Below are 22,275 nucleotides of genomic sequence, written 5' to 3'. Positions count from 1 at the left end.
TAAGCAATTCAGCGTCTGAGTGTATGGAGTGACGAAGGATAGTGGAGCCGTCACGTGACGCCGTCCTTCTAGAGCTTTCCTTTTCCCGGCTGATTCTTTCCAAAATCTTCTTTCCGCGACTTTCTTTGGCAGGGAAGATGTGTCCTTCTTCTTCCCCCAACAACTTCTGTGACCTCTCTTTCGACTAATAAATACTCCATCCCAGTGTAAGCAACCAGTACTTACTACCTGCTATTAGACTTGAAGTTCGACTTTTTATTCTGTGGTGTGTGTGAAATTGTGAGTACTTGAATCCCCTCTTCCCGTTTACCTGCCCTCTTTTCCATTGCAATTGCTTCATTGCTTCACTTCTGCTCGACGTCATGCTATGCATTGATGCTCGCCCACGATTATATGATGAGATATATAGCTGGCACCAGTCCTAGAAAGATTTGTTCTCTATTCACTGCGGACTTGCTTGCAACGGGTCGCTTAGTCGGCCCAACGCTCTGAATTATTCCTTGCTTTATTTTGACTTGAATATCTCTTGGTCACCAGTAGCTAACGTACATGGCTAGGAAATAGACTTCACATCACACGCAAAATTGTTGGGCGTCAGGCAGCATCTTGGTCAATTCTCTAGTCTTATTATCTCTCCAAGCGAGACTTCGTGTACACACAATGGCTCTCCACAATCCCAACAACTGGCACTGGGTTAATAAGGATGTTGCCCCTTGGACCAAGACCTATCTCCAGGATAGCCTGTCCAAGATCTCCGCCGAAGAAGATGGCGTTTCTGCCAAGGTTGAGAAAGTGCTCAGTATGGATGGCGACGTAGATGTCAGCCAGCGTAAAGGAAAGGTTATTACTCTTTATGATGTGAAATTGCAGCTAGAATACGAAGGTTCATCATTCCCCTCACTCAAGCGAGTTTTCTCTTTTTGTCTGTCTCAGGATAATAAAGACTCACTCTTTTTCTCGTCAACTTGTAGGTAAAACTAAGGATGAGGAGACCGTCACCGGCACCATCACCATTCCCGAAGTCGCTCATGATACCGAAGAGGATGAGTTTGTCGTATGTTTTGTATTCTCTTGCTGTGTCGTATTCATGGTCTGACAAGAGATCAGTTCGAAATCAGCGTCTACTCGGAGTCGTCGTCAAAGCAGCCTGTAAAGGATCTTGTTCGGTCCAAGATTCTTCCTCAATTACGCGTGGAACTCGCCAAACTTCCCAAGGTTCTCGTCACGGAACACGGAAAGGATATCCAGCACGCTCCCGGCTCAAACCCTTCCAGCGGATTTGCGACACCTGCTTATCACCCACACAAATCACCCAGCCCAGCAGCTGGTACGCCCAAGACAACCACCACATCCACTGGCAAGGTTTCTGTTAACACGACGACTGTGACTGCGTCGGATGAATTCCGCACAACCGCGGAAGAATTGTACACTACGTTCACCGATCCCCAACGCATCGCAGCGTTCACTCGCGGGCCACCCCGCCAGTTCGAAGGTGCCAACGTTGGCGGCAAATTCGCCATCTTTGACGGCAACGTGACCGGCGAGTACGTTACGCTCGAACCCTCGAAGCGAGTTGTCCAGAAATGGCGCTTGGCTCAATGGCCGGAAGGTCACTTCAGTACACAGGAAATCGTCTTCGATCAGAACGATGTGGATAGTGTGACTGTGATGCGGGTTACCTGGACCGGTGTCCCTGTTGGACAAGAAGAGGTTGTGCAGCGTAACTGGGACGGATATTATGTTCGCAGTATTAAGCAGACCTTCGGGTACAGTCCCCCGTCTTCCTTCGCTACCATCACCACTGTCCCCCGAGATGCCCCTCCCCCTTCTTTTTCTACCTCATCGTCCTCTTCAAATCAGTTTTCTTTGGTGACACGATTGCTGATGTTCTTCTTTGTTCTTCTTCTTGGCGTAGGTTTGGCACGATACTCTGAGATCCTGAAGTTCTTCCAGTCCTAGTTCAAACCCATTTCTGCACGATGGAAGAGTCCATTTCACTCGAACCGGTTCCCTTTTTAGAGATAGTTGGAGCATGAGATACAAGGCGCTGAAATCAGGAGATGCTTTTCTGGTCATACGGTTTTTGTCGCTTTTATGAGCAAACGATGAATGAAAATAGAATAAATCAAGACATCATATCAAGACTTTTACCTTACTTGAGACAAATGCATTTCATGCGTAAATCTCGCGGATGTTTGTTCAAAACTGTAAATTTTTTGGTTCCTCTAGAGTTCATATTCTAACGACTTTCCGTAGACGCAAAGTAACATTTACAGAGTCTTCTCAATCAACTCAATACCATGCTCCTCTTTCAAAGTCTTGATTAGAGGGGCACAAAGCTGCATACCCATCGGCGCCAAAACACCCTTCTCACTAATGGTACCATCAAGCACAAACTTGACGGCCACACCACACGGGACACCTACCAATTTAGCCATGGCAGAGTAACCCTTGGGATCACCGTACTCGACCAGCGTACTAGTGCGAGTTTCGCGGGAGCCATCCTTGTTCTCAATCTCGAACTTGTGTTGCAGCATAACCATGTCCCGCTCCTCAGGCCCGTATTGCATCTTTTGCTCAAGCGTGGCGCACAGGGTATCAAGCGGGTTGTTGCGTGGTGTGATGAGGTCGTCTGAAAACAGACCAATCCAACGCAACCCAGCCAAGATGCGGTCACGCTCATCGTTGTCGGCGAATGTGGTCTTGGAGGAGATGGCTGCGAGGAGATCAGCTTCCTTCTCCGAGTTGGCGCCGATAATCTTCTTGGTAGCCTCCTTCCATGAGATGGGTGTCTTGAGGAAATCGTACTCGGTCTCGCTAAGGAAGCCGATATCGACAAGCACCTTGATCATCTGGGGAAATCCTTGGTAACGAAGTGTGCCGCGAATAACGGTCTGTGCTTCGGGGATATTGTATCGTTCACGGTAAGGCGTTGAGTCACGGTTAGGGTATGCAACGAATGCGTATCCAGGGTAGATGAAGTACGGCTTTGCCTCACCCATCAACTCGGTTCCGTCGACGGTGAATTCGGTGCCGTCCCGGTAGAACTTGCCAGTGTTGCGGAGGGCCAGTAACACGCCGCGGCTGGACCAGGAGAATTTATAGCCGAGAGGGTTGTCGGAGTCTTCGGGCGCGGGGAGACCGCCGCAGTAGGAGAGGAAGGAGGTGATTTTGCCGCCGGCTTCGTGGACTTCGGTGATTGTCTTGACTGCGTAGAGGTGATCGATACCCTATTACCCTATATTAGTACGGATACTATTCTCCTATCATCTCTATAGACTCACAGGATCCAAGCCAATCTCGTTCATGACAGTGATACCAGCCTTCTTAGCATCCGCCTCCAGCTCCTGCATGGCCGGAGAGACATAGGAAGTCGTCACGACATTCTTCTTGGTACGAATAGCGCCCTTGATGACCTGGGCGTGGTAGGTGTAGGGAATGAGGGAGATGACGAGATCGACCTTCTCAAGCTCCTTGTCCAGAGCGGCGGCGTCGTTGACATCGAGAGAGATGGCCTTGGTGTGCTTTCCGCCGGAAGCAAGCTTCTGGGCCTTGTCTAGGTTTCTGGCGGCTATCAATTGTTAGCTCTTTTCGTTGCAGGTCAATGAAGTTGAAATAGGTGCTTACCGACGGTGACCTCGACACCAGCTTGGTCCAGAATATCAACGGTGGGTTTGGCAACTAGAAATGAGGTCGTGTTAACAATTTCCCCTCTCACACAATGTTCTGTTATCTACAAAACATATTCGACATTGCATACCAAAACCAGAGCCCAAAAGAAGGACCTTAGATCCAGATATATCCTTGCCCATATTGAATGTTGTGATAAAAGGAAATAGTCAATTGATATAGTAATATAGTTTAAAAGATAGATATTTTAGAATCACAGACGCGGGGTTTCTCCGAAAACGGAGAGCTTTATATCTTGAACGTGTGGATTTCACGTGACGTCAAAACAGCCCTCAGGCCCCAGAGAATTTTTCTCTATTTTGATAGAAACGTGATGCATTGATTCGCAATGGCAGCGAATAAGACACATTTGCGCTTTGAAAGACCCATTGAAAAATGCTTCGTTTTGCTGTATATGCATGAGGATAAGCATCAGCAGCCAATGATATGCAATTGCGCGGTTGATGTGGGGATTTTAGTCATCTTGAACTTGTTGATAGCTCTCAACGAGCCAGCGTATAGCTTCTTTTTACGCTTTGTTTTTTGTATTCATATCTAGGCTGCTTGACTCGGTCATCTACACGATGTTGTCATTCCCAGTTTCTCTCCCAACTGAATGTGAGGATGGGGAAGCCCTAACCCTGTACCAGGGGTCGCTCACGTGACCTGATGCGTCACTGAAATCAGACTGCAAAGGGATCAGAGAGCAGAGGAACAAGAGCATAGTGGTCGAGAAGTGACGAACATATGTACAGAATAGAAACGAGGAGTGCTTGGATGATTTCTAACTTGGGCACTTGGTGAGAAAAAGTCACAGAGACAATCGCCGAAACGAAAACCGTACAGAAACTTGCCACTAACCCTAATTGATAAAGTCCTAAAAAGAGAAGACTCAACGGATCATACCAGAGGATATCACCGTAAGTTTATAGACTCGCACTTGCTGACTGACGCAGGAACTCTAAGATTCTTGATGATTTGAATGCCATCTAACAGCCTCCCACTTGCGCTCAGTTCATCAGATCTGTTCCCTACATATAGCGCGTGACGCCTTGGACAACATTAAGGCCATGGAAAGAAACATGAGCCATTAGCTCGCCTCTGCTCGTTATTTGATATAATACATGAATTTGCACGCACTTATCCGTAACTCGTCTTGGGTAGAGTACATTGCAATAAGATTAGACATCATTCCACTGTAGTCCCTACGTATTTCATTTCTCCTGATGCGCTAGGGCTTTCTCTTTCCGTTTTAGTGCTCACGCCGTCGCCGCTTTTACTCCCTGAGCAGAACTGAGTATGGCTTCGTGTTAGCAGTGGGCCTACTCGCTGATCAAGTCCTTTCAATGTGGTTCTAGCGAGTGCTAGTGACCAATCTGCTAAGTAGATAGTTAGCGAAGTGTCAACCAGTTTTTTCATGAGCAGAGTTCGCAGATAAGAGTCTCAGTAACCCTCGAGTATAATCAAGATAGCACCAAACTTAAGCAAAAAGGGTGCAGTCATTTCGGCGAGTGAAGGAAGAATAATCATCATAGAAAAGGAGTGCGCAAGACGTAAAGCTTATCTTACCTATGATTGAGAGAAAGTACCTTGGATATATCAAGAATTTGCAAGGGAGAGAGGACCGCACGACTACATCTTATAGGCAAGATTACAGTACCCTAAATGTACTATTCATGCAATACTGCGCCATTTTTGCTGCATTGTTTGTACTACAAAGGAGGATTGAGCATGGATGGTTTCTACGAAGAAGTTTCGATCATGTGCAGCTATGACTGACAGCCAATACCATACTGGTGAGTAATGGGCGGTGGATAGTTACTCTCACACCAGGACCAGGTAAATTTCAACTTTTCTCAATGATTGATCATGAGTCATAATATGTCACTTTTACTAATAATACAACTCCTAAGATTCCATAGTCAGACACGCACCCACTCATAGCCCTAAGTTACATAACCGGGATTAGTCATATATTTAGTGTGCACTCCCGCTTTCCTGGGTATGCTGATCGAGAGCTTCGTGGTGTGATAGTTTGACGTGAGGCTATTCAGAAGCAGGGAAACGTTGTTCAAGCCATGCGGCTCCGGATAGGGTGGACATGAAAGATTCTCCTGATCGCGTGGTCAACGCTACGGGTATAGAAGTGCGGAATAGCTTCCAGACATATTTTGTAAGAGGGTTTCACGAGAGCGTAGTAGTATGGGCGGCAGATGGAGTTTAGAAACATAGGTGTAAATATTATTCGCAGCTATTTGCTGCTCTCTGGGAATTGTGGCCCTTATGGCCTCAATATAAATATAGCTAGTTGAGTTATAACTAAGTCTAAGTAAGATTATATATATTTACTTGTATACGGAGTAAAAGTACATGTAGTACCGGCTTAAAAAGGAAAGCATCACCTACAAGGGAAAATCAAGTTTGTATACATGTAGTCAACTATCTATGACAAGCATGGATTAAATGGCAAAGCATCGAGTGACACTAAGGTCGGCCAACATGCTTAATGATGACAATTATTCGACTTTTAGTAATGCAAGTGAAACATTTCTCTTTATTGACCCAGTTTCTCACTATCTGTACACTACAAAAACCATTGACCTTATAAACAATTGGCGACTCGATCATAAAGAATGGTATAAGCTACATCGATCACAATTGTTAGTTGCAAGAAGGTAAATAGTGCTCTTGTGAGGACAATAATTATTAAACCTAAGTCTTACTTCAAATGCACTTTGCAGGACGTTTTGAGCTCTGTTGTATGTGTCAGGGACAAACACATATAGGCTTTCCGCGAGAAACTTGGTATGTTTTATTATCAAAGCAGGTTTCTTTAATATGGAATAATCCAAACATTCAAGGGACGGCTTTATTAGAACCTGATGGCAAAGTGGTGAGGTCATATAAGTTTCCGCAACCGGTTAGAACACATGAAACACTACAGATACATGTGTAAGTGAACATGATAGGTATCAAAGATGAAAAACAATGCATAAGTTGATCAAAATAATCCTCTAATTTACGAGAGCCCAAAATGGGAGGCGGTCCGTTATTCCCTGAGCGGCCTGGCGCGGAATTGGCAGAAGATCCTTCTCCAAGTTCTAACAACCTGTATGCTGTAGTTGATATCGGAAGGTGAGTCTGGTTTCTGTCGTCTTCTTACCTTACTCCTCTAGCAATGTGACAAACAGCTAACAATCGTTGCATGTGTAGCAATGGCATTCGATTTTCCATATCCGATCTCTCATCACCTACTGGACGTATAATTCCTACAGTGCATGCTCATCGAGTCGGAATCTCTCTCTATGACGCACAATACGACACCGAATCAGGCTCTAAAATCCCTGTTCCTCGGTCGATTGTCCAGTCCATAATTGGAGCAATCTTGCGATTCCAGGCAACTTGTGTGCATTTTGATGTGCCGTCATCTCGCATTCGCATTGTTGCAACGGAGGCAACACGTACGGCAATAAACTCGGCGGAGATTCTTGAATCAATTAAGAATGCAACTGGCTATGAGGTCGAACTCTTGGAAAAGACCGACGAGGGTCTTCTCGGCGCCTGGGGGATTGCTAGTGGCTACTCGGATGTCGAAGGGCTGGCTATGGATCTTGGAGGTGGGAGCACCCAAATCACATGGGTGGTCTCTCACGGCGCTGAGCTGCACATAAGCCCAAAGGGTTCTATCAGTTTCCCTTATGGTGCTGGGGCTCTTTCAAGAACACTGGCGGAACTGGAGAAGGGAAAAAGTAAGAAGGAAGCAAAGCACGCTAGGGACAAATTGCGTCAAGAGATGAAAAATAACTTTTTGGATGCATACAACAAACTGGAAATACCGGATCGTCTAGCTGACGAGGCCAAGCAAAACGGAGGATTTCGCATGTATATCTCCGGCGGAGGTTTTCGTGGATGGGGATATTTGCTGCTCTACCTACATCAAACAAAGGGTCGTCATTATCCAATATCGATCATCAACGGCTATCGCGCTGGCAGAGACGATTTTGCAAAGACAGAAACCCTAAAGGAGATAGCTCGAACAGCAGATCGTATATTCCGTGTTTCAGACCGTCGTCGACAGCAGGTCCCAGCAGTAGCCTTCTTAATAAACGTTCTGGCCGAATCGCTTCCGCATGGGATCAAGGAAGTGTACTTTTGTCAAGGAGGCGTTCGAGAAGGCATTCTATTCCGGCAGCTTCAGCCGGTCATTCGCCGACAGGATCCTCTGGAAGTCGCAACGACTCCATTCAGAACGCGATCTGCAGGTTCTATCGGTCATTTACTTCTTACGGCCATTCCGCCATCCTCTAGTGCGAACCGATTTTCTATGCCGAACACACTGAATGTTCATATAATTCAAGCCTTTGCCAATTTCATGTATGCGCATGCAGGCATCTCGAAGGAACTCGCTTCGACTGCAGCACTTTATAGCACTAGCACCGGTCTACTAGCAGAGGTACACGGTATCTCACACGGAGACCGAACTCGATTAGCCCTCTTGCTCCAAGAGCGATATGGCGGCCACTTGCCCCCTCGAGAAGAAAAGGCCAAATCAGCATTCCAAGATCTCTTGAGTGTGCAAGAAAGATGGTGGATACGGTACGTCGGGAAACTTGGACTGGTATTAGGTATTCTCTATCCTACTGGAATTATTGATTCGCTTTGGCCGCGTGTCTTGCTGTCAGTCCGATGGGCATCCGATTTGGGAAAGCGTCAAGATAAATTTGGCATCGAGCTTACGTTCACTGCCCATGCTAGCTCTGATCATATGATGATAAAGGAGGTCATCGAGGGAGCCAAAAGAAAGATAGAAAAAGTGGGAAAGAAAAAGAATAGAATTGGAGGGCGACAGGGATGGGGAATGAAAGTGAAGGTGGTTGTCAATATCAATTGATAAGCATTAGCAGCACTAGGGATATTTGTAAAGTAGTGCACAATACCGCCAAATATCTCGCTTACTCCCCTTGATAGGTAGTAAGGTACAAAATCTGTCTTGTTAGCATCGATGAGTACGTTGCTGTGATGATTTAATTTTATGCGTAGTCGCAACTAGCCGTATGGGTTCAGGGATAAAAGGTAATTTCTAATTTACATATGAGCGATAAGCTGGCAGCTCTTCATGCTCTGAGCTCACTATGAATACAATACATGATATGCTTAAAATGCCTCAACTTGCGTCTTGGTCTCCGGAACGAGAATGTTGGCGTTCTTCGCACTGTTCCATTCGTCATTGTCCAGAGCATTTTCGCCTTTCCACGCTTTCGTCATCCGTCGCTGCCACTTCCAGAGGACGGGAAGGAAATGCCACAGATCGAATTCCGGCCAAAGGACATCTAAGAACGCTATTTCGGTGTCTTCATGGCATTGCCAGAGCATAAAGTCGCTCAGTCGCTCAACGCCGGAGGTTCGCACAAGAATATCGATAGGAGGGTTGTTTCCGGTATACATGCGCTCTGTCAGTGTTTGAGAGGTGATGAATTCTGATGATAGATAGTCCGGACTGCCGGCGGCTTGTCCGTTAAGGTGGAGGGTAGTAGATGATGAAAAGGACGAGGGCGAGTCATATWCTTTGTTTGCTTGGTTGACGTKGGGSGAGCCGTTATCTTCATCTTGTGAGAATGCAGATGCCGAGTCCGAGTCTGCACTGCCATCCTGGTCCTTCATATTCTGAAGGGTCTGCGCACGAATATTTGATGCAATGTGTGATTCGGAGAACGGTTTTCGTCCCCCATTCGCCCTTGTTGTTTCCAAAGGTGTGCTATAGTCAACCACTGTTTGCCGTATGGCGTGCGTCATTTCATCCCTCGAAGTATAAGGGCAGCATATATTCAAGATTTTATCTCCATTGCGACTCGTAACTTCGACGGCTCGGTCCACTGCTGCAACCACGTCGGGTCTGAGTAGGTCTTTGCGCCCGAGGAATCGAATGCTAGCCCCGTATCTGTCTAAAATATCTCCATGTTGAGCAAGTTGCGCGAGTTTCACGTTCGCCATGTCCATAAGCCCGTTCACTTCGAATTGCGATCTGTTGAAGTTCTCGATACTGAATGCGTAGATTGTAACTACTTTCACTCCGCTTTTATAGCAAACCTCGAGTATCTACACCAATTCAACGTCAGTTGTACTCCATCTTCAATCGTGGCAATCTTGGTGCGCGAGATCTTACCCTAGCTAAAGCTTCAAAACCGAGATGATGTCCTTCAATAGTCTCTATTCCATGGCTCTTTGCAAAGCGCCGATTTCCGTCCATGACAAAGGCGATATGTTGTGGTATGGGACCCTGCCTCAAGGCACCGAGGAGCAACTCTCGCACTCTGTTGATCACGAATTCGACGGGGGGAGAAGCGATGAACCATTTTCGGAGATGCGAGAAGTGCATGGACGACGACATTTTGACGAATTTATATGAACGCGTAGGAGGAGATTATGTCGGAAGCTATGGTACGTATTGTGAACGACGAAGTAGAAAGCAAAGTTCTTTGATATGTCTTCTCACAGTTGGAGTTGGTACTTCGTATGTCGAAAGGGAGGTGTTGATGGTTTGAGAAGTTCGTGTAATTCAGTCTATGTATGTAAAAGCATGGGTATAAGCTAAACAAATATACAAGCGAACGAGTGTGAATCAGATGACAAGCTGGAATCTTCCCTGGTCAGGAAACAGGGACAAACTGAAAATGCGGAGATGGTGTTACGGACCTAACTTTGACGCCGCGTGGCACTAAATGTCAGGATACCTCGGGAACTAACTAGTTAACCACGCTAGCAAGCATTATGTAAGCGGATGGACATTTTGCCTTGAGATCCCTCTGAATAAATCCTGCAGGTCCTTCCTCAAGGTTCATCAATGAGACAAGCCGTTCATGCAATTTCGGTCGATCGATCAGCGGAAATTGGTAGATTGCAAGCCCGCTTACTTTTGACAGAGGTTTTTGTGATATCAATAATCAAAATGGAAGTCTATCGGTAACATAAGTCAGTTCTATCGTAGCGACAAAGCGTCGACACGGGCTCGGAAAGACCTTACAGCTTAAATTTGCCCTCTGTGGCATTAAAGTCTATCTCTCGCTCTCTTATATAAAGCCGCAGTGACAACTTGAGCCATAGCGTGAGCTCCGATGCAAACTGATCGGGCTCAAAGTGGTAGCCCATGTGCTCTGCAACAAAGACTTGGACAACTGCACCAATCTTCTTTCCAATGGCGCCGGGGGTCGCAGAGACCAGCTTTTCAACTAGTATAATTTCATTGCCTACTATCATAACCAATTGCCTCTGATTATCTTCAGTGCGTCCCAGTTCAAGTTAGCAAATATGTAGTTGGTAAGTGCATGATTAAACCAATATCTCGTATTGCCCAAGTTTGGTTCTTCAGTGAATCATTCCCGGACCATGGTGCCTTCTTTGTCATTCTTGTGGTTGGAATCAAACATGTCATATGATGCCGCAGGCACTCCTTCCCTACCCAAAAAGAAAAAAGTTGCAGGGACATCGAACAAGGTCACTCCGTACAGACAAACAATCGCATTGAATCATTAGTATACATATAGGTATCTTATTCTCCAAATCCAAAAAAATGCAGACCAACAAAGAGGGGTATGTTCTCTTGAATATCATCAACTATCAAAAATTGATCATCGAGTTTTCTTTTCTCCGTCATCAGGTGGTGTGATGGATCCTGCGCTGACTGACTCCCAACCAAGGTCTTCACTACGTTGCCGACGTTCCTTACCACGTTCCCTCATCGCACCCCGAATGCGCTTGCTCACTTCCTCGAGTCGATCATGTCCATCTATCTCACTTAAAGGCTGGACTGAGCCACTAGAACTAAGACGAAGACCGCCAGCTGTGCTGCGACTTCGACTGCGACTCGCCGGCCGTGTGGAAAAGAATCCGATGCTGGCCAAGTCGTGGAATGACTCGTTCCGGGGTAGTGGTTCCTGTGTCCTATAACTCTTCTGAATCCCAGGTCGTGAGCGAGTTTCGCCGTAACCTTCCGCGCTCTTCTCGCCTTCAACATGCCCAGATTCCTTGAAGGGGTCGGCGACGATGCGAGCCGAATCAAAGTCTGGGAAAAGTTCCGGACCAAGCGTGTTGATAACTTCAGTCACCTCGTGAGATAGCTCGGCTCGACGTTCTCTGAGTTTCACGAGTGTGTTGGCCGATGAGGGATTGAGCGACAGCATGAGCGGTCGAAGAGATTTGATGATGTCCATGCCAATCTCTCCAATACGAAGGGCGGCAAATGTGATGGTAGGAAACAGCACAACGCCCAGGAGAATCATTGCCCACAATGGAACCCATTCCGGCACATAGCCTTGAATACGATTGCGATAAGTCCAGTATGTGAAGACTGCAGTGTAAAATGCGTACACAGCGGGTGCAAAGGCTAAAGCAACTAAGAGTTTCCACGTTGCCATGACATCCCGCCCTTGCAGCTTGACTGTCGATGCAGCCAAGGCTTCTTGCGATTTCTTCTTCGATATAGACTTTGTTGCAATGAAGACAGGCGCAAATAGGACGAGACCCGGTAAAGTGCCGATGGCTAGCAGCGTGAGTTTTATTAGCCTATAAACCAAGGTGAAGACTACTTTGAGAATTGAGAATTTAGCGTATTCGACCTGATGGTCGCGAAGGCCTAAAAAGCGAAGCTGTTTGTTATAACTCGTGATGGAATTCTTCAGCTTTACGATACGAGGATCATCCTTGAAGTGTGCGTAACCTGTAATTAGGCGACGGTTCAACTCTATGACCATTGGCAAAGGAAGCTTCTTTCCCTTTGTATTGTACAAACGACGGGCAGCTTGAACAGCCTAGAGCAATTTTAGTAGAGCAACCAGCTATTTTGAAGAAGGGAAGCACGCTTACCATCAATGTCTCGTAATCCGGTCCGTTCACAGTTACAGCCAAGAGCGCATGGTAAATGGTATCGAGAAGTTCACCAACAGCTTCGCGTCTCTCGCCTCGCTTATATTTTTCGACTAACTCACGAGGAACTTCTATCGGGCTGCCGAATTCCACCACAGCTCGTGACCGAAACTTGTGCGCATGAAAGTAGTTCATTCCACATGGCACAATTTTCAAGCCAGAATCAGGGTTTTCAGCGAGAGAACCAAGTGCCATAATTGCAACACCAGCTATAAGACGTTATCAGGACATGATGCTTATTTTGATCTCAGTGATTATTTCTGGACATACCTTTCAACGGTAGCAGCTCCGGACGGTCGTGGCTACCACCCTCTGGGAAGATACCAATGCAGCCACCATGGCTTAGTCTGCCAAAAACTGCCTTATACACTGCACTCTGATCCACGTGCGGCGCGAACTTGAATTTAGTGCCTTGAAAGTCGGACTTGTCACCAGAGCCTTCTCCGTTGAATTTCCCATCATCAGTGATATCATTTCTACCCGTCAATTGGAATAGGGCGTCCTTCTCCTTGACTGGCTTCTTTAGAACAATCTCCTCGGGTCCTTTGATCTCGGCAATGGTTGCACTATATGAATTGCCATTGATTGTGGGTAGATGTATGGTTCCTTCTGGCTCAAATCCGGGGCCATCAAATTTCGTTCCGTTACCGCGCAATAGAGTCGGCTGATTGACTGGATCTGGTAGATAAATCGTTCCAGCTCCGGGTTTCAAATTGTCCATGGCTCGTGCTACGGGAACCGCTCCTATCCCTCGTGATAGGAGACCGATAAACTTGCGCTTGAATGATTTTTCTGCGATAAGCCAGGAGATGCGACGACCGACTTCTCTTCGAACGACGCGCATGAGAATGAGTGAGTCGACGAACTATGTAATAGGAGCTGTCAGTTGTAACTCTTCGCTATGATCCAAGGCAAGCAAGCATGTTGTACCTGATTGGCATGTGGTGCGGCAACGATGATCAAAGGCCCTCTTCTTGGTACTTTCCATGAGCCGCGCGGGTGCACCTCCCGGAAAAAGAGGTCTACCAGCACCGAAAATGTCCAGAGCACTAGATCATACAACCACCCAATCTGGGGTGGAATATATGGCGCCTTCGCCATTTTTAAGGCTTCGCAGGTGTTCCGTCAAGTTGTATACAAATTGGTTATTCACTTCTCTCGGAACGACTTTTCTTGTATCGGCCGGAGAGCAGCGAGTTGGGATTTAGAGGTACGGTTCCTGCGTACAACCACCTAGTAGTCAGCTCCTGAAGTACACCATGCCAATGTCTGCGCATCTGGGGTAATGACGTAGCGGAGCTTACCAGCGCGACACGAGTCTATTCACATATGGTTGTTTTGATATATTAAGTAAGATTCCGAAAAATATTAGCGACGACCATAGATTCTTCAAACGACATTCGTGGCAGATACATCAAGGAATGTATCTCATGCGAAGGTCGACAGTGGGGTGAGGCGCGTTGTGACGCTTCTAGAACTTTAAAAATAACGGCAGGATCACAAGCCCATGATGAAATGCTACATTGCTGCCTTGCTGCCTGAGGCTGCCCGCAGTAGTCAGGACACACGGAGCTCTGTTTCTACCTCTTTCTATATGCTTATACAATCGGTGTTTTCCAACACACTTCACTCGCTAAATCTACTTCCTATTCGAACTCCGATAAAACTTTGATCTAGGTTGATCAAACTAAGGATGATCATGTTGACTATTGCCGCTGGTGCCGATGTCATCTGAAATGCCCCTCCAAGCCTCAACCCGTCTACAATGCGCAATTAGCCTTCAACAAAGCTACAACAACCTTCGATCATCCACGCAGTCAAAAAGCTGAGAAGCAAATAATATCCGCGCCTGAAGGAAATCACATTTTGTCGAAACAAACGAGAACATTTTGTCTGGACTGAGAGACTCCTTTGTGTTGGAAATGTCGTTGAAGTATGACTTTCCTACATCGGTTTTGCATATCTAGAGGCTCATACGTGCTATCGGTATTTGAACGCATTTAACAAGACTCTAGACTAATGAAATCTATTGAGCAGTTGGGTTATGCTCTCGAGTAAGGAGGGCTTCGTCCGCCTTCCGAACGAACATATCATATACACCTCTCCGCCACGCACAGCACTGTCGCTCAAACCTCCTAGCGCATGGCAAGGGAAGGAAAACTTCTCGATATCTAGCAGCTCCGGACGCCTATATCTCACGAATCAAAGAGTGCGATTTCCTGGGATTGCGTATGGCATACGACTATGCTGATTGTGCGATTCTCTTATAGATCGTTTACCTTCCGACCGAACCGAACGAACGTATTCAATCGTTCACGGCTCCCCTCCTGAATCTTCACGATAGTCACGTCTCAGCACCTTGGTTTGGCCCGAATGCATGGACTGTCCTAGCACAGCCAGTGTCTGGAGGAGGTATACCCGCGTCATTACAGCTTGTGGAACTCAAGGTCACATTCAATGAAGGAGGAGCTTTCGATTTCCACTCCAACTTTGAACGTATCAAAGACCGTCTACAGCAAGCTGTTGATCATGCAAGAGACAGTGGAACTGCGTCTGTTCAAGCTACAGCCGGCCGTGGGGTAAATTTCACCAACGTACATCTCGATGAACTTCCTGCTTATGATGGGCCAAACGTCTCGAGCGCTGATCGGAATCAGTCGGTCAATGTTGCTGTCGAACCACCTATCAGAGAGACTGCGAATACAACCTCTCCAGCTCCAGTGGAGCCTCCACCAGGATATGAAGAAGTGCAGCAACAGAGTGTAGCGGAAGAGCTTGAAGAGCAGCTCCGAAGGGCACGCTAAATCGCGTAGCCTTTTGAGATTACTGTTAATCCATTTTTATCAGGTTAGATTATTTTCAGCACCTGAAAGCCCACGTCCACAAATCATCTTTATGCCTAAGTATCACAGCATCTAGTGTATGATGCATTTTTCGTAGTCACCCGCAGAATCTAGGCTTTGTTGATATTCGCCGTAATTAATAAGACGCAGGCCAAATTATGAATATTTGATGGATGCTCTATACTGAAAGAAATACCTTCTGCTTATTTTCAAGATTGTAATTGTATTAAGATGCTTTACTTCAAACCCATTTTGATAAGCATGATGCTTGATCTTATAAACATTTCGGGTGGGAGCGGGTACGGCCAATCACGTGTAAGGGAATTGACCAGTCAGCATCGGGACCGGGAAGACCGCTGCGTCCCGTTTTTCCATCAAGGAAGCTCTCACAACCTCAACTTCCGACCCTGCTTACCGATCCCGTCCACGACTTCTTGTTTAACCACCCTTTACACTTCCCACCTACCCTCAATTGCGCTCATCGAGTGAGCTGACGCGGTCAGAAATGGGTCTCACGGATTTTTTCTCCGATTTGGTATCTAGCTTCGGCTTGGCCGAAGCCCACGCTGAGGCTCCTCCCGCCGAGCAGAACGACGACAGCGTTGCCGAAGAGCAGGAAGAGAAGACAGAAGAGTCTGCCGAGCCCACCGAAGAGCCCACCGAAGAGTCCACTGAAGAATCCGAGGAGGCTGAGCCTGAGGCTGAGGCCGAAGACGCTGAGGAGGGAGAGGAGGAGGAAGAAGAGGAAGAGGAGGAAGAGGAAGAAGAGGAGGAAGAGCCTGAGGACATCAAGCCCAAACTCGAGGAGGGTGAGTATACTCAATGGATTTATTTTATCCATTCTAGAGCCTGCTGTCACTTGCGAACGTGCATCTCTGCATATCCATAACAATGAGGTCATGCGGAGAGCAATCTACACTTAATTCGTCAAAGATGTAGCATGACCAATCGGCTAATAGATTTACCAAACAGACTGCGCCAACTCCAAGACATGCGCTCCCTTCAAGCACCACTTCGACGAATGCGTTGAGCGTGTCACACGCGCACAGGAAGACGGCGACTCTAGCGGACCCCAGGAAGACTGCGTTGAAGAATGTAAGCACGCGACACCAATTGCCACTCCTTTCCAATTAAATCTATCGACTTTGTATAGATTTGTGAAAATGATTCAATTGCTGACATTTCTATTCCATAGTCTTCCACCTCCAGCACTGCGCCACCCAATGTGCTGCCCCCAAGCTCTGGAGGAGCTTGCGGTAAATCGCCCATCTTTGACGCCATCACGTTCATGCGTCATTATACATGCGAGGAAAATCGGATTACGAGAATAACAACAACGCATCTTTCCATCGAATCTCCACCGCAAATGACGCTTAACGCCCGAAGAACAGAGAAGGGAAAAGAAATCGGAGCTTACGGAACGGCAATAGACATACTGGCTTCGAAAAATCGTTTCAGCTTTGTTCTGATTACTCTTTCCTTTGCAAATTATATGTATTATCATTCAAAGTGTTGCATAAACCTCCCCAGCTGTCAAATGTTGGGGGAGTTTTTTTCCTGATCTTGGTAAAGAGCCCAAAAGAGAAAAGAAGTGAATATAGATCGTCATGTTTCACTTTTTTTATGTACAGGTAGCTAGTGACTTTCTTCTATATTGATTCAATGTTTATTTTCTTATGTCTTTTTTACTTTGTGCACGTTAGATTTGGTTCAAGTATATCTTATATCTTGCACATGATTCATAATACATGCTAACATCGTGGTCATATGCTCGATGATTGTATGAAATGTACAGAAATCGTGGAATATGTACCATTGGTTGTGCTATGTACACCATAAAGTCATCAGACATCACACCTTACGCCGACTGCGCTGAAACAAATGGAAAAAATATGAGAGAAAGAAGGAAGATTCGATGTCAACGCTAACAGAAATAATGGCGAGGTCATCATTTAGATTTATGCCACTTCAACCTGCTTTACTTCGCCATCAACTCTGTGTCCCAACTCCACACCATTTACATTGTTTCGCGCATGATCCGCTTCCAATCGCCTATTCACAATCTTCGGCCCAAACACATTCAGCGTCAACGGGAATATCGCAGCCACACAAGCCACAACAGCACTGAATATCAGCGATTTTTTCATATTGGCCGGTGGATTGGCATTCGGACTGGCCTTGAGCTCTGTCTGGATAATCGTGAATACTGCACCGAGTATCTGGCCACCAGTCCAGAGGATTGTGCTTCCGATCTCGGGAGAGTATGGATATGTGATCTCGACGATGAATTCAAGTGCGACGGGTAAAAGTGCGAACGCGCTGGCGCCTAGGAGTGCGCACACGACGATGCTAGGGGCAAGTCCATAGGGGCTCGAGGGTGCGAAATAGAGCGCTATGTAACATATTGCGAGTATGGGTACGGCTATTCGGATTATGAGTAGGTATTTCTTGAAGCGATCGTTGATTGGAGACACGATTGCGGATGAGATCAAGCCGGCGATGATCAGTACGCCCCCTGCGATTCCGGCTTCGGTCTCGGTGAAGCCATATGGTTCGAGGATCTGGTTTATTAGGGCTGAGACGCTGTTGAAAAAGCCGACGTAGATGGAGAAAGGAATGAACATGAGCCAGAATTCGCGAATACGGAATATGCCCTTTACGGATTCGAGGAATGGGGTTTTGGACACTTCGGCTGATGCGCAAGGTGGTGTTGGAGGTTTGGCTGGAATGAAGAATGATGGAAGGCAGGCGATGGTTGACTGCATGATCACATACCAGATCAGTATTCAAACCGCGAACAAAACTTCGAAAGATCAAGAAAGGACTTACTATTATGGAGATATACAAAACCATATTAGGTATATCTCCGGGCTGTGTAGTCCACGCCGAATCCACAAGCTCGCCAATAGCTGCTCCCAGCGGATTCGCCAGAGTCGTCAATGCAGTCGCGCTCGTTCGACCTTTTTCTGAAAACCACAAATCACTGTATCTGGTAGGCGCAGCTAGAGCAAAGGGCTGCGCTAGACCCAGCAACAATTGTCCGAACATAACCAAGCCGAAGATGCCATTGTCGGCTCTGGTGCCGGCGTAACGAATCCAGTTGCCGACTAGAATCAGGACAGAAGCGGTGATGAAGACGACTCTAGGACCTCCTTTGTTCAACATGTACATCACAACGCTAGAACGGGTTGTCAGTAACAACGACGAAAGAGCAGACAGGCGTTTTCACTGACGGTGTAGCCACGCAAAAAGCGAACTGAAAAGCAGTGCTTAGCCAATTAATTGTGGCTTCTGACACCCTGAAATACTGGGCTGACGTACTGGAGATCGCAGAAAAGGTCAACCACTAAATGCTTGTTTTTAGTACGTCGCGCAAACAAAATACCCAACTTGAATGTGACGTACATCCCAACTTATAACAACATTCAGCAAAACCAGCTGGAATAAGCCAAAGAACCGTCGTTTGTAGACTTTGTAAACAGGCATTTCCGTTGCCATATTCGTCGTCACCTCATCAGGAGAAGCGGATTTTCCCGACGCCATTTTGATGTCCTTACTTTTCTTGTCTCCATAAGAATTAGACGATGGGGACTGCTCTAGTGTGTCGTTTGCAACTTCATCAATAGATGTTCCAGTCAGATACTCTGTAGATTTCCTCTGAGAACTCATTGCTCGACACTGGACCACACGATTCCAACCCTAGATCATCTCGTGCACTGAGAAAAGTCGCAGATTAAATCATTCACTTAAACTTTCAATACCCAAAACGCCCGTTGTTGGTTGCGCAAGTACAGTTTTTCAAGTCTCTTCTTCTTTTAAAGTTCGAAGTAGCGTTTTAGATAGCTTCAGGAGCTTGTCATTCGTATTCGTATTCAAGAATGGGACTGGTAGCATCTCAAAAACTGCTGAGGAAAAAAGCAAGAAACTCGCCGACATTAAAGAAACCTGGAACTATGTACTAACGCAAATTTAAGTATTTGAAGCATGGACCTTTTTACCTCATTGCGGATTTGTGGAAAGTTGTGTTGGTCATGGATGGATGGTAGATGCGGGGGAAATGGGCTTGGGTTGCATTTGATACGCTGAGCAACCTATGGACTTGTGATACTTATCTTTTGAGACAAGTCGCACTTGACCAGCCCGTTGACCATTGCCGAGGATGTCTAGGATAGCTTGCTTTTTTTGGGTACCCACGCGATAACGCTTTGTCCCGTTATTTGAACACTACCTGGGGTAGGCTGGGTTTTATAGTGCTTCGTATACTGTGGCTTTATCGCTGACGAGTCGGCGACGAGATCATGAGCTGACTTTCCGCATTTGGAAACAATCGTCTTCACGTGTCACGATTGATAAGTGTAAGTGCACGTCTATATTATATGAGAACTATCGCTGCTCTGGGACGTTAATTAATAATAATCAAATGAAGCTAAAGCGCGCTCTTCTATGCCCATACATCCTCTTTGAGACGTGCTTCTGATTGCAGAGAGTCCAGAAACTCGTCACATTTAACCATGTCCCAACTATACTTCGAACGCAACATTTTAATCGTTTCTTCTGAGACCGGGCCACCAATATCAAGGCAGTACTTCAGGGCGATCATTCGTGTAGTCGGGGTAGGAAACGGACATGGAGGCTGATTTCATCGTCCTCTTCATTTGGTGAAATATCAATTGAAGCTTGTCTGATGGCGTTGTCCCAGCCAAATGACCGGCACATATTATCAGCTTCTCTCTCATTGTCGATGGGCCAGATAGCAATGTGGTCCCCAGTCTGATAGTTGAGTGTAACAGAACCGATTTCAAGCTCGATATGTAGATAGTCGCGTGGGACATCAAGTGAAGATGGACCATACTTTGTTGACTCGGAACTCGAGCTTCTTTGACTCGGGCCCCTGGCTACCATTTTTGGTGATTTTTTGCCGCGTGAGTCTGTTTCGATGTATACGCCGTGAGGTCTTCGAATCTAGATGAGTCGCGAGTGAAGAGATATCACTGGGTCGTCACACATGGCCTGCCAGAAATGTTCCACGCAGTTCAGATGCAATAATCATGACTAATGACGGCTCGTCACTATGCTGTCCACTTTTGCCCACTTGAAAGAAGTCGAGTTGGGTATAAGTTCACAAGTCAGGTCAAATCAATAGTAAGATCCTTGATTAATCTGCAGTGTACCTCCTGCTTCCTCTGATAGATATGAACCTTTAATGATTGTTTCTCGACTATTTCTGCAACGCATCTGTCCTCTATTGGGCTACTCTTAAAACATGTATACACTTCTCTGTGCTCAAATACTCATCGGTCTGGCTACTCTTCGTTTCATTACCTACCCTATAAATAAGTATTTCGAGACCCTCTCACATTGCGACGTTTCCCCGGAGTTTCTGTCGCCCTTTTCACCAATGCATGGGGAGTCATACCCCAATTCTGCCACACTCGAACCGGGGCCGTACACAAAGCACATCTACGATACGGCAAAATTGTCCGTGTAGGGCCGTCACATACCTACAACTCCACGGTGGGTGCCTCCGGCAATGAAACTCCGACGCTCATGGACAACTCCTACGTTCTCTTCACCCAGGACATTTAGACGTGTCAGATACGCAAGACAAAAATGTACATGGCGTCAAGCGGGAACGCTTCGCTGCTGCTTTTGCCTAAAAGAATATCTAGAAATCAGAGCCTGTCATTCAAGACTACCTGAATCGAATTACCCGTCTAATTGACGACAGTGTTGATGAGGAGATAGATATAAGGCAGAAGATGTTTAGTTTCATGTATAACATCTCGAATGTCACTATGTTCAGCTTCAACCCCCAGTTTTTGGAACATAACGACACTATGGTTACGACGGAGACTCTTGCTGGCGAGAAATACAGTGTCGATATGTACCCGATTGTGTGGAGTGCAGCTCATATGGCAATCAGTGCCGGCTGGGCCTCGCGGGTTACCCATTGGATCAAAGCCATGAAGCATGGCGTAAAGAGTGGTCCGATGGTGATGGTCTACGCGATGTTATGATTTATTTGATTCGAAAATGACTACGTATGGACACCGAACAGATTCGTGAGGGCCAGCCACCGTTGGAAGACATTCTGACAAACCTGTTGTTTGATATTAAAGACAAGAATGAGCCGCTCTGTCTTGAGCTTGGCGAACTGATTACTGAGGCACAAAAAACATGTTCAGTGCATCCGGCAAAAAAACTCAGGTTACATTGACCAATATCGTCCGGCTGTTGACACGGACTCCTTCGGCTAATTTACGACTGCGGCAAGAACTGAACGATGCATATGCCGCAAAGGGTCTTCCTATTGGTAGCCCTCCAACCTACAACATGGTCAAAGTTTTGCCCTACTTCCGCGCATGCATCGATGAGGCCATTCCCATCTCTCCCCGGTGAACTGCCGCGTGTACCTGCAGGTGGTATGCATGTCGTGAGTGGTTTGATGAAGGTATCATGCTGTCTGTTTTCTTTGAAACTATTCAACGTGACCCCACTTTCTCGCGTGATTTGCCTGAAGAATCCAGGCCGGAGCGATGGCTGAAACCTGGATGTAATGAGATACCGCGTGGTTTCTTGAGGTTCTCGCGGGGCAATCGGGCTTGTCTAGGACGGAATATCGCTTTATTTTGAGATGTCACTGCTCACTGCTACCCTTTTCTCGAGATACGAATTTGCTCTAAGAACGCCCAATTGGGACTTAGAGGTTGTGGAGGCGTTCAGTGGGCATACCAAAGAACTTTCTCTTCGAGTTGTGGCCGTACGTAGCTGAGAGATGATACACGTTTTAAATGGTATTCATAATTCTACATCAAAGATTACACAATCAATAGCTACATAGGTA

The 22,275-nt window shown here is 46.5% G+C and overlaps 8 protein-coding genes across 8 annotated transcripts; 4 read left to right on the top strand and 4 right to left on the bottom strand.

Moving 5' to 3' along the window:
• Nucleotides 1-660: 660 nt before the first annotated feature.
• On the top strand, nt 661-1,959 carry BHQ10_001754 (uncharacterized protein; the record flags this gene model as incomplete). Its single annotated transcript, XM_040873825.1, has 3 exons — nt 661-922; nt 972-1,054; nt 1,108-1,959. The coding sequence occupies 3 exons, from the start codon at nt 661-663 to the stop codon at nt 1,957-1,959; spliced, it is 1,197 nt and encodes a 398-aa protein (XP_040730259.1).
• Nucleotides 1,960-2,270: 311 nt separating this feature from the next.
• Nucleotides 2,271-3,812, bottom strand: BHQ10_001753 (uncharacterized protein; the record flags this gene model as incomplete). Its single annotated transcript, XM_040873824.1, has 4 exons — nt 2,271-3,230; nt 3,285-3,571; nt 3,628-3,681; nt 3,761-3,812. 4 exons carry the CDS (start codon nt 3,810-3,812, stop codon nt 2,271-2,273), a joined length of 1,353 nt encoding a protein of 450 aa, XP_040730258.1.
• Nucleotides 3,813-6,703: 2,891 nt separating this feature from the next.
• On the top strand, nt 6,704-8,560 carry BHQ10_001752 (uncharacterized protein; the record flags this gene model as incomplete). The annotated part of the gene is made up of 2 exons (XM_040873823.1): nt 6,704-6,804; nt 6,883-8,560. The coding sequence occupies 2 exons, from the start codon at nt 6,704-6,706 to the stop codon at nt 8,558-8,560; spliced, it is 1,779 nt and encodes a 592-aa protein (XP_040730257.1).
• A 263-nt stretch (nt 8,561-8,823) lies between these two features.
• BHQ10_001751 (uncharacterized protein) lies at nt 8,824-10,057 on the bottom strand (the record flags this gene model as incomplete). Its single annotated transcript, XM_040873822.1, has 2 exons — nt 8,824-9,765; nt 9,833-10,057. The coding sequence occupies 2 exons, from the start codon at nt 10,055-10,057 to the stop codon at nt 8,824-8,826; spliced, it is 1,167 nt and encodes a 388-aa protein (XP_040730256.1).
• A 1,237-nt stretch (nt 10,058-11,294) lies between these two features.
• BHQ10_001750 (uncharacterized protein) lies at nt 11,295-13,689 on the bottom strand (the record flags this gene model as incomplete). Its single annotated transcript, XM_040873821.1, has 4 exons — nt 11,295-12,473; nt 12,529-12,797; nt 12,859-13,453; nt 13,519-13,689. The coding sequence occupies 4 exons, from the start codon at nt 13,687-13,689 to the stop codon at nt 11,295-11,297; spliced, it is 2,214 nt and encodes a 737-aa protein (XP_040730255.1).
• Nucleotides 13,690-14,632: 943 nt separating this feature from the next.
• BHQ10_001749 (uncharacterized protein) lies at nt 14,633-15,392 on the top strand (the record flags this gene model as incomplete). The annotated part of the gene is made up of 2 exons (XM_040873819.1): nt 14,633-14,797; nt 14,859-15,392. The coding sequence occupies 2 exons, from the start codon at nt 14,633-14,635 to the stop codon at nt 15,390-15,392; spliced, it is 699 nt and encodes a 232-aa protein (XP_040730254.1).
• A 544-nt stretch (nt 15,393-15,936) lies between these two features.
• Nucleotides 15,937-16,691, top strand: BHQ10_001748 (uncharacterized protein; the record flags this gene model as incomplete). Its single annotated transcript, XM_040873818.1, has 3 exons — nt 15,937-16,240; nt 16,404-16,526; nt 16,627-16,691. The coding sequence occupies 3 exons, from the start codon at nt 15,937-15,939 to the stop codon at nt 16,689-16,691; spliced, it is 492 nt and encodes a 163-aa protein (XP_040730253.1).
• Nucleotides 16,692-17,389: 698 nt separating this feature from the next.
• On the bottom strand, nt 17,390-18,974 carry BHQ10_001747 (uncharacterized protein; the record flags this gene model as incomplete). The annotated part of the gene is made up of 4 exons (XM_040873817.1): nt 17,390-18,190; nt 18,261-18,609; nt 18,665-18,777; nt 18,837-18,974. 4 exons carry the CDS (start codon nt 18,972-18,974, stop codon nt 17,390-17,392), a joined length of 1,401 nt encoding a protein of 466 aa, XP_040730252.1.
• Nucleotides 18,975-22,275: the final 3,301 nt, after the last annotated feature.

The sequence above is a fragment of the Talaromyces amestolkiae genome (genome assembly GCF_001896365.1).
Source record: "Talaromyces amestolkiae strain CIB chromosome Unknown scaffold2.1, whole genome shotgun sequence".
Lineage (NCBI taxonomy): Eukaryota > Fungi > Ascomycota > Eurotiomycetes > Eurotiales > Trichocomaceae > Talaromyces > Talaromyces amestolkiae.
Note: the sequence above shows the minus strand (reverse complement) of the source record. Positions and strands in the feature narration are given on the sequence as shown.